Source organism: Aptenodytes forsteri, unplaced genomic scaffold (genome assembly GCF_000699145.1).
Source record: "Aptenodytes forsteri isolate BGI_AS27 unplaced genomic scaffold, ASM69914v1 Scaffold136, whole genome shotgun sequence".
Classification (NCBI taxonomy): domain Eukaryota; kingdom Metazoa; phylum Chordata; class Aves; order Sphenisciformes; family Spheniscidae; genus Aptenodytes; species Aptenodytes forsteri.
Genome location: NW_008796111.1, coordinates 2,826,621 through 2,841,207, shown reverse-complemented (window position 1 = coordinate 2,841,207; position 14,587 = coordinate 2,826,621). Strand labels below are relative to the sequence as shown.

General features: G+C 39.0%; 1 protein-coding gene across 1 annotated transcript in view; it reads left to right on the top strand.

Moving 5' to 3' along the window:
• Positions 1 to 522: 522 nt before the first annotated feature.
• SETX (senataxin) overlaps positions 523 to 14,587 on the top strand; it is a 31,848-nt gene continuing 17,783 nt past the window's right edge. The window contains exons 1-10 of the mRNA XM_019474082.1: positions 523 to 683; positions 1,329 to 1,427; positions 1,510 to 1,690; positions 3,060 to 3,270; positions 3,469 to 3,578; positions 5,559 to 5,778; positions 6,116 to 6,235; positions 7,273 to 7,444; positions 8,991 to 9,081; positions 9,955 to 14,541. Coding sequence (XP_019329627.1) covers positions 1,511 to 1,690; positions 3,060 to 3,270; positions 3,469 to 3,578; positions 5,559 to 5,778; positions 6,116 to 6,235; positions 7,273 to 7,444; positions 8,991 to 9,081; positions 9,955 to 14,541 — 5,691 coding nt within the window. The 5' untranslated portion in view covers positions 523 to 683; positions 1,329 to 1,427; position 1,510. The remainder of the gene's footprint in view (positions 684 to 1,328; positions 1,428 to 1,509; positions 1,691 to 3,059; positions 3,271 to 3,468; positions 3,579 to 5,558; positions 5,779 to 6,115; positions 6,236 to 7,272; positions 7,445 to 8,990; positions 9,082 to 9,954; positions 14,542 to 14,587) is intronic.

Below are 14,587 nucleotides of genomic sequence, written 5' to 3'. Positions count from 1 at the left end.
TCTCCGGGGGGGGGAACGGGTAGCTGGGGGCGGCTGCGGCGGCTTAAACCGGGAAACAGAAGCTGCCTTCGGCCTCTGTCTGGGCTTAGGCGTTTCAGGGAGCAGGTGTCGATGCTCATCAGCGGGCAGCCGTTGGAGCGTGTCTTCAGGGATCAGGGAGCAGGTGTCGATGCTCATCAGCGGGCAGCCGTTGTCGGTGGCGGAGCGGGGCAGGTAAAGGGGTCTGCTCGCAGCTGAGGCTTGGGTGTCCGCCTGCGGCTGTTGGAGCAGTTCCCTCGCCTGGTGTGCGCGGGTGCACGTTTACACCCTTTGGAGAAAAAGGTGAGGTAGATGCTGTGTTGCCCGCGTTTGAATGACAGAAGGGATTCAGCTGCAAATCATACTTATCGCTTATGTAAATGTGTGTTTAATATAAAGTATGTTAATCTAAACACCAAAGCAATTCTTAGTCAGTAACGTGTGAACTGATTTCTGATGATTACTGTTCTGCTCTAGACCTTTGAAATACCGTCAGGACTCGGTTGCCGCGGATGGATTACTGAAGGTACCGCTTTGCTGTGCTGTACTGGAGGTCACGTATGGCTGGAGGTGTCAGTCCCCTCCCTAGGTTCAGGGCAGTGCTGTTCTCTTTTCCACCATGTGACTTGGCACACCCGCGCAGCGAATAGCTTCCTTTTCTAAAGGTAAATACCACAATTGTGTCTTTTCCCCAGTATGCATCAGGAAACATATGGTTTTGCTTTATCTAGATTACCCTTTAACGTTCCTTGTTATGCCAGATAGCAAGCAATTACCGTCATTCCTTTTACGTGGTTAGTTCAAGTGTTCATGCTTTTCTAGTATTCTGTTGAGTTTTTCAGACTAGTAGGATCTGAGATGACTCTATTGCTGCTTAGCGAAGAACTTCTGTTTTTAGAGGAAGCAAACTGTGGTGAGAATTTTATGATGCTTTCTAACTATAATAATAATGAAGACACGGAAGTTCTGCATAAATATCCTTTGCTTTTGATAACAGGGATTTGTTGACCAATAAATTTCAGCAGGAGATTAAGAAAAAAAGCTAATTAAACTTTGTACTCATTAAACCTAGATTCCACAGATGCCAGTAAAACGATATAATGAACTTTAGCATTGTAGTTCTGGAAAGCGTGCATTAAGTGTGGACGAGCGTTTGTTTTGTATGTAAAGTGAATTTTCACATGTTGGTTCATAGTTTGCAGATTATATAATTTGACTTCTTTTCAGTGCTTTACTTCTAATATTTGCCATTCAGCAGGCATCTTTCTGTAATGTTCATTTAATGCTTTAATCTGTATTTCTTTGTTTAGTTGCATGTGCCTGTATGATATAAGAACATCCAAGAACACATGCATGTACGCTGCTAATGAGTTACATAAATCCTGAAACTCATCACACTTGAAAATTAGGTAACTATTTTGGCTGAAAGGGAGTATTTTGCCACTTTCAGTCTTTGGATTTCTGTTAATTCCTCCTTCTTTCCATTCAAAGAATGAGCACATGTCGATGGTGTACACCTAGTGGTTCTGATACCACTGAGTTCCTGAAGAGCTATGCTTCTAAACGGTTGTCCCTGGAAGATCTCGAAGGATCCAACGATGATCTCTGTTACTGCCTGGAGTGTGTGGTTGAATACCACAAAGCAAGGGAAAAATTGCCAAGGTTGCATGAGGTAATTAAGAGATTTGGTTCCCGCCCATTACTGAGCGGGAGGACTCAGAACTGAAGGAAAACTTCAGAAGAGGCTTCAGTGGTCCAGCCTCAGTGCAGGGGGGAGTTTTGTGCAGGGGTTGTGTTTTATTGGTTTTTGGGAATAGGGTATGTTGCTTTTTAACTGTCTGCTTTTATTACATTGAGTTGCAAAGAGCCGATGGTAAAGCAGGAGGACCCTCTTGTTTGGCATATATTCAAATTAGAGAGAACTAAAATAGTAGTGGAAGTTGCTGACTAGACATTATAGCTTGAACTTTATTCATGCTGTGATGGTTTGACATCTGAAAAAAAAAACACCTGCGAAACAAACTAAGAGCTCTATTTCTTTAACGTATTTTCTTCCTTCCTCTGGCTTCTGTTCAACTTTCAGTTTGTTCCTCTTTGTGTTTGCTCTCATTTCTCATTCGTAGCTTTCTACTATGCTTGAATTGCAGAGATCTGATCTTGCAAGCCTGTGAGACTGCGATTAAAAACAATCAAAAAAGTTTAAAAACTATTTTATTATGAGCCTTTTCTAATTCTCCCTCGTTAGTATCCAATTTTGTATTTTGGAAAGCTTATTTTCCTTTACGTGTATATGTATGTAAAATGAATATTTGTAGCTAATTGATTGTAATACAGATGTCTAAAAGGTTGCTCTTTAAATTAGTCAGCTAGATTTCTCTGGAGGGCAATCCCGTCGTGAGTATAGGTTGGAAATAAGTGGAGTGACTGGACTGCTGAAAGTTCCTTTCTGTGTTTATTAACTGAAGGAAATAACCTTGGTTTCTAATTGAGGTTTGGAGCAGTTACTTTAGATGAGTAATGTTATGTGAGCTGAATCCCCTACAAATATTCAGCAAGTCGATCAGTCTGTTTGCATTGTTTACATTCGCTCCCTTCCACTAATACATTGTGAAATATGTGAGAAGGCAAGATTTTAAAATTGCTTTTCCCACCTTCCTAAATATGATCGTTTTCTGCATTGTGTGCTTCTTTGTATTGGCCAGTGGAACAAAGTTTTGTGACTAACCTATGGCCTGAAATAATTATTGAAACGGTTTATGAATATTTAACGGAATTATAACAATGCTTCTGGTTTGAATGCCACTTTTTTAAAAACTACTTTATAATCTTAACTCTGAAGTGAGAGTTTTGTGATGTGCACAATCTGAATGCCATGTCAAAATTTTATTGTTTCACGCCACGCTTGGAAAGAAACTTCTCAAAGTGAAATTGTCTAGTCTCAAAGTGAAAATCTAGTTAAGGTTTCTGCATATGATAATACATGTTCTTAATCACTTTCTTCACAAATGCACTTTGATTAGTTGTTTTTCCCCACCGAATAGGTCTTGTGGGAGTTGGAAACCTCCCGTCTTGTTGCCCACATTGAGAAATCCATGCGAGAAGAAGCTGGAGATGATGATGAGTTGTTAATAGTGGATGAGAACGGAGAGACACAGCTGTCTGGTTATGTGGGCCCGGATTTTGAGAATAACCTGCGAGTGCCCCTTCTAGAAATACTGAAATATCCATATCTGCTGCTGCACGAGAAAGTCAGTATGTATCTTATAGTATACAGTTGGAAGGGAATAGTATTGTTTCTACTGAAGGAGCCGCAAATAACAAACAGTAGTTAAACCGAAGTACCAGTGTGTGTGTATATATATTATATTTATTTTGACACTAAGTAGCGCTTTTTTTTTGTTTTGTGAGCATATAAATGAATCCTTAGTATAACTGCGTTTGTCCTTCTAGGTGAGCTGTGTGTAGAAGTGCTCTGTAGAATGGAACAAAGTCACAACTCCTTTCAGGTCTTTGAGAAATATCCAGGAATTTATCTCTTTTTGGCACACCCGAATGAAGTGGTAAGTTACTTTTTCTACTGATAAGTAGTGGTAAGTTACTAATTTTCCACTGAAATTTAGTTTTAAATAGCATCAGAACAGATTCTTATTTTTAATGACAAGAATATGAAAATAGTAGCTTTCAGAATTTTAAGCGTTTGATTTTCTGTATTTTTCTTTAACAGTATATAAATGAGATTTCAGTAGGAATATAGTTACTCTTGCTGAAGGAGAGAAGACTCTTCTTTTGCAATAACTTCTAGAATCACTTTACTGCTTGCATTTAGTCAGCAGAAGTTAGACGTTCAACCAAACTGTAAATTTATGCCCTATAGTCCCAGGTGGAATTCTTCTCAAGTGGGCCAGGGTTTGTAATTTAGTGTATTAATCCCCTTCTCCTTCCCTGTTCTTTCTCCATCCTTAGAAGCTTTCACGTTTTAGTAATATTCAGAACCTTAAAATTTGAAAAAGTGAGCATAGTGTAGTTACTTGCAAGAAGAGATGCTCAGCAGCATACTTCCTCTGAAATGCCCTTTAATTGTCACTGAATTTTGTCATTGCAAGGAGGTAACACTGTGTGTTAAGGGATTTGTGTATTCTGTGCTGGGACAACTCAAAACTCTGCAAACTTTTTTTTTTGCCTGTGTCTGAGTCCATACGGGATATTTTAATATTGAACAGTCAGAGATCAAAAGTTCATTTGAAAGTGTAAACAGGAGAGCTCCATTCTTTATGATATTTAGAAGTGTCAGCTGATCTTAGTAACATTCATGCTAGTGTACATAGCAGAGACTTGCTCTCTTTTTGAATCCAATCTCTTAAGAAGGTAACAACAAGAGAAATTTTGGAATACTGGAAGTGTCTAGGTTGAAAGGGTTGAGAGGCTTTGCAATTGCGGTTGTTACCAACGCTTCTATTTTTTTGCTGGTTAAAAGGATTTGAGAGATTACAAAAAAGACCTGAGGTTCCGAAAGCAGTACAGATGTTGTCTGAGTGCTTACTTTTCTACATTGTTTTGAAGATGATGTATTATCCTGCGAGAAGGCTGTTCCTTCAAACTATGTGTACACATCCTAGAAGTGAAACTGGTATCAATAATGGGGAAGAGTACTGAAAAACAGTGATAATACAGAGAAATTAGGAACGTACACCCTGCCACAACTGGGAGGGCCTGTTGGAACAGTGAATCCTGATTTCATGCACCATGTTAATACTGAAGTATTAACTTCAGTTAATTCAAGAGATTGAGCGCTTTCTTTGCACGATCTTAGAAAAGTCCCTGTGTGGTGTGTTATCTGTGTAAAGTGAATTTGGATGTGTAACTCTCAAAGGAGTATTGAATTATAAACAAATAGCCCACTTGAGTTACACCGGGTGAGTGTGAGTTCATACCATCGATTTCCCACCTCATTTGATGCAGCTTTGGAGAGTCAGGTTATGTTTGCTGTGGCTGGTGGGCAGGTCGTGGCTGTACCGTTTCCAAGACCGGCTTACTTAAACACCAATGCGGAGTACAAAATTTCAAGTTTTCTTAAGAAACAGTAAAAGATTTAATAGTACTGTACTTCACACTTACTGAAACTCAGAAGTTTTCTCAGTAGGTCAGAGAATGATTCCACCAAGGCAAGAAATGACGAGTGTCCTGTGCTGACAGCACAACTTAGCATCTGTTGTTATAGTATCAGTAATGTTTAAACAGTATAAAGCAAGTACAAAACCAAATGCTTTCCCTTTGTCACGTGAATTCCAAGGAGTTTTATTTGTATATATTACCCTGAATTTTAACTTCCTTGTTACCAACATCTTCTCATAGGTATAGTAAGCCTGTTTCTAAGGTTATTTTGGAGAAAGACTAACTCCTACTTGCAATTATGAGACCTTACTTTAGTAAAAATATACTTTTGTCCCATTTGTAGTAGCAGTGATTCCTAATCTTACAGCGTTGTGATTTTATTAATTCTTTTTATTGATATATAGGGTTTTTTTTGTTTTAATCCTTAGATTCGTCGATGGGCCATCCTAACAGCAAGGAATTTAGGGAAGGTTGACAGGGATGATTACTATGACTTACAGGAAGTGCTGACTTGCTTGTTCAAAGTTATCGAGTTGGGGCTTTTTGAGAATCCGGATATTTACAGCTCTTCAATGATTGAAAAGGGTAAACTCATCCTTCTGCCATCTCATTTATATGATACTGCTAACTACAAGAACTATTGGCTAGGTGAGTATTCATGATCGGAAATGAATCTGTACGTGTAGTCTCTCTCATCTTGTAAGCACTTCTTTCAAGTCAGAGCTCTACTATTTCATAGGTGCTGTTTACTTTGGGGCATGTCAAATGGGAAAATTGAACATTGCACAATTTGGGGCATGTCAAATGGGAAAATTGAACGTTGCACAACTGCAGTAGTGAGGTAGTGTTTAATTCGTTTCATGTTGCTGCTGATCTCTTTGGTCAAGTGTTACACTGGTAATGGCATTTGGAAAATGATCCTTGATTTGGTGAAAATTACAACAGATTTTTGCAAATATACTGACAGGTTGCTTTTTTTTTGTAGGGATTTGTATGTTGCTAACAGTGCTGGAAGAACAAGCTATGGAGTCCTTGTTACTGGGCCCAGACAACCAAAATGTTTTCATGCAGTCTATATTTCACACCATGGAGAAAGAAGCAGCTGGTAACTAATTTTGATACTGAGATTAAGACAGCTCATAGCCTATTTTTCATCTTTATCAAACTTCCTTGTTAAATTGAGTAAATTCTTAGTAGTGTAATGCTGAGGTGATTTTTAACTGAGGCTTATTTATCTTCTGGAAGATGGCGAACATTGCACAATATTTGGGCAATACTGACAAATACTGAAAAATGACATTCAAACAAACTCTTTAAGTGGAGAAGGGATGGCAGTGCTTTGCATAAGGCTGGCTTAGAGGTTTTGAGAGGACAAGTCTATAATTTCTTCCATATTGTTTTCATTTAATGTACAGGTTGTGTGGGAATGCGCATTTCACTGTGGCATGAAGTTTGAATTTTGTGTCCTAAAATAAAGAAACACCTTCTTCTGAATTGCCGCAACTTGCTTAAAATTTGACTCTTCCGTCCATCTGTTTGAAGGAACTCCTTTTGCAGCCGAGAATTTAGACTTCAGAATTCAGAGTAGTAGCCCTTGGGCCGTCCTTGTAGGACACGCCATGGCGTAGCCTGGGAATGGCACATGAGCTCAAGACCAGGGCTGTCTCTTAAATGACTGGATCTTTATAAGCTTAGTACGTTTATTGAGGATATGATACTGTCTCATATGAAGAAGGAAGAACACACTTGAAAGAAAACCAATTGCTTCTAGCTTAAATTTGAAGTATAAATTGTCATAGCCATGTAAGTTGTACCCACTTCTTAGAACAGCACTGCAAAAATCAGTGTGGAAGAATCAGTTTCATAGAGTTGGGAAATGTTAGTAATAGTTATCCAGGTTCCTGTTGATTTAAGACTGCATAAGGAGCAGTGTCTGTCTGTACAGATAAGTCAGGTTGACTTTTTTCATGCTTTTTCTTTTTCCGGGTTAAAAAGTATAGTTGCAACTTACTAGAATACGTATCTTTATATTAGTATTTGAGAAAAATCAATGAAAACCAACTACTTTCAAATTCAGCTTAGTCTACGAATGTACAGGACTCTTGCATTTCAACTCTCCCCAATATTACTGTTATGTTTCAGATGATTCTACTGACCCCTTCTGGCCAGCGCTGAATTGTTTCATGGTTATTTTGGATCAGCTCGGATCTAAAGTGTGGGGTCAGCTTATTGATCCTGTCCAAGCCTTTCAAACCATTATCAACAGTGTGAGCTACAACAATGAAATAAAAAATATACGCAGTAGCTTTAAGAGGTCAGTTTTATTAAGAGACAAGAACAGTTTAATGATTTTAATACCAGGTAGTGTAGTAGCTTGGTCTCGGTTTTCTTGTCAGTGCTGCCTTAATTTGTGTTGGGGGAGGGAGATGGCAAGTAAAAAAATCAGATGTTGCCAACTTCAGGCAATGAAAAGATGAAGTAGGTCCCCTGAAATTGTGAGGTTCTTTCAAAAAATATATGCTCGCTTCTTTTTGACTGCTATGATGTATGTTACACTCGTCAAGATTTTATCCCGAATCGGGAAGGCTGCTAACTCTTTAGTGCTTACTTAGTGCTATAACCAACTTGCACTTAAGTTTAGTGAAGATTGCCATGTCTGAGACTCTTGGTAAAATTGTGGGAATTCCAGAATTTTCAGTGGATGACATAGTTTTAGACTTTATTGTGGTTCCAGATGACAACTGGTTTGAGTTTACTTTCAACTCGTGTTAAGTCTTAAATATTTCTCAAGATCAGTTTTACTTAATGGTACCGTATGGTCTTAAAAGTTTTATTCCTTTTCTGAACGTATTCCTTTCAGGGAAGGTGATAAAGTGAGAATCATGGAACTGGCCTTTAATAGCTTGGATAACATAGTGAACCACTGAAAGGAAATGCTTGAAAACACATAGCAGGCATCAGATACTCTTTTGAAAGGTTTTGTCTTCGTATACTTATATCCTAAGATAAAATGCAGTTTTTGAATCACTTCTGAGTGACAATGTTGTCAGTATTGAACAGAAAGTTAATTAGGTAAAGTGCTTGTTCAGTGCAGAAGTGGTTGGTTGGTACACTGCTAGGAAGTCTAGGAACAGCTTCTATGGGAACCGAATTTTGTTACGTAAACTTGAACTCCATCTTTTGGCATGCTGTCCCTTTTAAGGATTTTTATAAGAATCCAGGTCCCAAGACTTTAGGAAGACCTCCTATTTTTGAAAGCTGAAACTCTGTCTAGTTTAAAAAAGTTGATGGAAAATAGTACCTGGATAACCATACCAGTTGTTTACTGTTTTCCTGTGGTATGTTTTTAATCAACTTTGAGTGACAGTGTCTTAAATGTTCAGTATTTTTACACACGCACAGTCTATAATGTTATAGGTAGCTACAGATACATATATACGGAATGTTAGAGATAGCCGAGGAAATGGTATTAAAGGAGATTTTCTTCAGTTAAACAAGCTATTTGAGTGTTGTGTTCAAACAGTTGCATACAAAGTTTAGGAGTATGTAGCCATGATTGAGCTGCATTTATGCATAGAAAATTCAAATAAAATGGAATTCTTCTGGGTGTTGGTAGTCAAATCCATGACTTAGTAGAAAGCTCTTTTTCATGAGACGGTCGCTTCCCTGCCTCTTAGAGCAGGATAGAACAAGCTCTACAATTTTAAATATGATATCTTTTCATAGGTATGTTTTATCACTGACAAGTTCTAATAGTCATATGGTCAGTATCTGAAAAGTGAAATCTGTCTTGGCCAGTTGGCTTTCTTATAGTTTAAGTTAGTTGTGTGGAGTCTATAATGATTTGTATTTCTTTTTAGAACAAAATCTGAACCGGAGTCAGTCTACGATGATGGCGTGGTTACTTGCAGTCAGATTGTGTATACCTGTAACACAGAAAAGCCTCAAAAGGTATTAAAAGATATTTTATTTCCCTGTTCTTCGAACTCTGATCGCTGAATGACACCATCAGTTTAAACCATCTATAAAATATGGAGGGGAAGATACTCTGTTTCTGCTAGTAATGTTGTAAAGAAAAAATACTAAATAACGTATGTCACTGTTGTGTGCCTTAAATAGCAGCCAGTCTGGTCACTTCTTATTTACCTGGTACCTTCAGGCTGTAAGAGGAAAGAAGAACGTGTTTGTGAATTAGGTAGAGATGGTATTAAAGGCCAAGAATTCGTATCAAGATTGAAACAAACACTGGTACCTCAATGAAAACTCTGAATTCAATTTAAAAGAAAAGTTGCTGATTGAGTTCTTGTATTTTACTTTTTGTTTCTCAGTATTCTAAACTAATATATTGAGTAGGGAGTAATGATGTATGCATTGCTGTACTTTCAAATGTTAGACCGTGCTCCAAAATGGCACCATTTTTTTCTTGTTAGAAAGCAGAAGAAACGTGTATGTTCTCTTGATGTTGTTGCATTGTATTTACAAAATATCTTTTAAAGGCTTGAAATGTATATTTGCTTATCTGAGGTTAAATTATCTCAGCATAACAACATGTTTGGAGGGTTTCCCAATGATTTTTAAAGGAAGTACTACTTTACACTTATTTCATAGGTTACATTCTAGGAAATGAGTTCCTTATACATGTGTTAGTTTGATCTTTATTTTTTTAAATTTAGATTTTGACTTATATTAGGATATAAGAGATGCTATCACTTAATCAACATATATTTGAGAGAAAGTAACCTTTACGGCTAGAAAAAAAACCTGGCAGATTGAACTGTGCAGACATGCATAATGAGGATGTTGTGTGGTGAATTTATTTTTCAGGATACTGGATGGAAGACTGCCATTTGTCCAGACTACTGCCCCAACATGTATGAAGATATGCAAACACTGGCTAATGTGCTTCAGTCTGATATTGGCAGAGATATGCGTGTCCATCACAGCACGTTTCTGTGGTTCATCCCTTTTGTTCAGTCACTTATGGATCTCAAGGACTTGGGTGTAGCATATATAGTAGAGGTCATTCACTACCTCTGCTCGGAAATCAAAGACATTTTCAATGAAAGAATCCAGCAGTGTGACAAAATCTCTGAATTTTTTCTCCTGATCTTGGTGTCCATTATTGAACTACACAGAAATAAAAAGTGCCTGCATTTGCTATGGATTAGCTCCCAAGAATGGGTAGAAGCAGTGGTGAGATGTGCTAAGCTTCCAGCTATAGCATTTACACGGTGCACTGAAAAAGCATCTGGACACAATGTGAGAGGTTCATTAGCAGTATCTTTACAAGCTTCTAACTCTGTGCAGCACGCCTGTGTGCAGTTGATACGCAGCCTTCTTAGAGAAGGCTATCAAATTGGGCAGCATGCTCTTTGCAAGAAATACCTAGACAAACTCAATCTTCTTCTGCGAGGAAGTCTATCTTTAGGTTGGCAGCTGAACATCCAGGAAACGCAGGAATTACAAATGTGTTTAAGGCAAGTTATAAGAAATATAAAGGCCAGAGCATTGAGTACCCCTGCGCCTGTAGGAAACAATGCAAACTCTACAACTTTGTCTACCGTTTCTATAAAGCAAGAGAAGAGTGCACATGGTGATGGATGCAACGCGAGTGTACATGGCAGAGATGACCTTTGTTCACCATTTGCTGGCATATCGAAGGAAGGCGGAGATGAAGATTGTCAAGAGAACCCTTTCCCTAGAAGAAAAAGTGCCTGGGAAGAGGAATGTAGAGATGCATCTAAAAGTTCAAGATCTTGGACATCCGCAGAAGGCCTCTTGAATATTAAAAAGGAACTTAATGACTTGACAACTCAGGAATATGTCTGGCCACAGAACTCTTTGGCAGCAAAAGTATATGGGAAAGTTCAGGAAAACAGGAACAATGATCTTGTGGCAGGTAAATGCGATATGGATAATCAGTGCTTGAATCCAAATTCCCAGCATTCAGATTTCAGAAGAGGTGGAGAGTTGGAAAACAAATGTGAAGCAGGACCCATAACACCAATGTGTCTGGCTGCTCAAACTTGTACTGGTTCTCCGGAACACGCTTACAGCTCAGATGTAAAGGAAAGCAATATGTCTCCTAGTTCCTCTTTAAAGCTTAAAGTAGATGCTCGTAGACTCACAGATTTGAAAAACAAGATACAGAAAATTGGATGGCCCTCAAAAGTATCGCAGCCAGTGAAGCTGCGCAACGTGAAAAACTGCAGTTTAGGAACAAGCGCTTCAAAAGCAGAGGTAGAGCAACCTAGGTTTTGCACTGGCTATCTGTGTACAAGCAAAGATTGTCATAAACATCAGGAAGTGAATACTGTGTGTGAAAATGAAATCTCTGTTGATACTGCATCTTCAAGGAGCTGTGAAAGTACACAGGAGAAAAGTGTCAGCAGTGCTTTTCAATCCAGACTGGTCCCCACTAAACAGGTATCAAAAGAAACACCACTAGATTGCACTAGCTCCTCTAAAAATGAACCTGGTATGCAGGAAAATGATGATGGCAGTATTTTGTTTTCAGGGATTAGTGACACCTTACTGAGAAAAGTATCCACTGAAGAAAAATCAAGTTCATTGTTGAAGTCTGCCTTTAAGAAAGACGCTGACATGCAAAATTCAGACCGGGAACAGCCTAATTTAAATGACTTGGTTAAATATGACTGTAAAGGTCAAATTTCAGAGACATTTGGTATGGATAAAACTTCAGCAAATGGTCGTGTTCCATCTAGCTCTGAAAACCAGAGGGATATATCCAACCCTGCTTCTCAGATCAGGCCACTGTCAATGAAGTGTGAATCGAGTGACAGGTTGTTCCAATTTTCAGAATGTTTCAAGAGAGAAAACAATTCAGTGGGGAAGAAAGGGGGGGATTGTGTGAAGACGGTTTCTGAAGATAATGCTTTAACAGACTCCCAGGTTGATAGAGAACTCAGTAAATTATCTTTAGCTGCGTATGCCAAAGGTGTCAATTTTCCCTTTGAATCAAGCCAAGAAAGCTCAGTACATCATAACGTATGTGATATTAAAAGGAAAGTGAAAGGTGCTGTAAGAGCTTCCAATGATGGCCAAAGTACCAAGTCTCCCTGTGATGCAGATTGCCTTGACAATCAAGTCATTATAATTTCAGACTCTTCAGATGAAGAAGAACATGTGGCTGACAAGGAGGAAACAAAAACAGTGAATGAAAATATGTCTCCTGAAAAGCAGCCTTCAGCTTCCAGCTGCATTTCTGATAGCAATAACAAAATAGAAACAAAGATGCCAAGCACTCCCTCGTCACTGGAAGACTGTGGGTCTCAGTACTTTGAATTTGAAACAGAAGCGGATATCTTTTCGTTTTGGCGAGATACTCAAGCGTATGGTATGGAAGCAACTCAAGAGTATAAACAAGATCATGTTTCAGTATCGGCTGATAGTAATTCAGATGGCTTACTGAACGATCGCACAAATGAATGGGGTTATGATGTGGATTACATAAGTGATGATACCATGGAAGAAGAAGCAAACTTGACAGAAAAACAGATAGAAAATATTTCTCATCAGAAAGAAGCTGATACTACAAAAGAAGTAACTAGTTCAACATTGCAAGAATCTATTAGTAAGGAAAATGCAAAAGATCAACTGGAGAATTTTGCAGACAAAGGTACTGTTGCTAAAGACTTCACCCTGGACTCAAAATTGACTGAACCCAGAGCATCTACATCTAACATCTCATTAGCTTCAAAGTTGGCTCTTAAGAAAAATAGTGTGAGCCCACGGAAGAATACAGCAAAATCTGAGGTAGCAAGAACTATTCAAAGAAGTCCTAAAAAACCTCCTGTTCTTAAAACAGCACAAAATAAAAAACTACTTCAAAGTACGTCAAAAAATTCTCAACCTGGCAGGTCAATGCCTGCTGTGGTTCCTCCAAGGAAAGTTCGGCAGTGTCCTGCACCAGCATCAACCGTAGAAAAACTTGGTCTGAAGAAGGCACCCCGCAAAGCGTTTGAATTATCCCAGCGCTCTTTAGACAGTCTAGCTCAATTGCGCAGCTATGGTAAATCTGCAGGGAGAGTTGGAGTTACACAGAAACAGAAGATTAAACTAATTGCTCCTCAGAGTATGTCTGTAAAACATAATAAAAAATTGCTAGCCTGCCAAGACCTTCAGTTTTTAAGGCAGACGAGGCCCAAAAAAAGTGTCAGAGTGAAAAAAGTTGCAGGAAGTTCTGAGAGTAGAAATGAAAAAGTTAGCAAAGTGGATGCAAAACCTATGAAACAAAAGCCTGAAAGTTTTGAGCTGGCATCTGTCGAAAGATCTGTTGAAAACCAAAGAGAGAAAAAAAGGGAGGAGACTGTTTGTCCCTCTTCCAGTGAGAGAAAATTTGAAAGCCTCTCTGTGGAGGAGACATGGGTCTCCAAAATGCCTAGTTCTTCAGACTCGAACAGAAAATCGGAGGATAACAGTATGATGGTTCCTCCTGTACCTATGGATTCAAGTCTCTCTCCCGCTGCACTTGTTGGACATGATAAAGATGAACCTTCAGGAGAAGGTTGCATTGTCCAGCCTGAGTGTGAGTGTGAGAAGGCAACTTCAAAAGAAAATGGGTGTAAACCAAATGAAAACAGTGAAGATGATGATGGTCTGTTTTTAACTCAGTTAGATCCTGTGGATATGAAATTATGTTCTGAGGAGGAAAGTGTTCAAGATACTACTACAGCCAGTAAAAAACCAGAGGAAATGGGTACTGCTGAAAGCCTTCAGCAGGACGAATCCTCGACTATTGTGAAATGTAAGTACAAAGACTGTATGGAAAAAGTGGAAAAACCAGGAGAGTACTGTAGTAAGCATTCAGCCACCAGCTCAGAAGCGGATCACTCGTTTGCCAAACCTTCTCTCCTGCCACCTTCTAAACCAAGAAAGCCTTCCACTGCCAAAATTTTCAGCTCGGCAAGTTCTTCACGGAATGCAGCCTTCAGCAAGGATCTCGAAGATGTTAAAAAGCTACCGCCAGCTTCAAAAAGCAAAGTGAATGCAGCGAAACCGGTGGTGGTCAGGCCACCAAATGCAAAGGCTGTACCGATAGGAAATCAAACGTGCAGGTCTCCAAGTTTCAGTAATGTACCTGAACCCCGTATTTCTAATAACGTTCTCCAGTCACAAAATAGACAGAACGACAACGCTTCAAATATTTCCAGAAGGCCTGGCCGAGAAGCATATTTTCCTTCCTTTCTTGGTGCTCGGCAGCATGGTCATAGTATTTTTGTTAATGAAGTCCTAAAGTGGACGTACGAAATGTTTGTGAACTCCAGCCAGTTTGGATCTCCAAGTAATCTCCTGCAGTCTGTAGTAGCTTCTGTTCCTGTCCAATTTCAGCAATACAATGACTATTTTAATACATTTTTCCCCTTGATGATGCTAAATGCCTTTGAAACAGTAAGTAGCTATCTGCCTCTTGGTTTGTATTCATCAACCCTAGTAA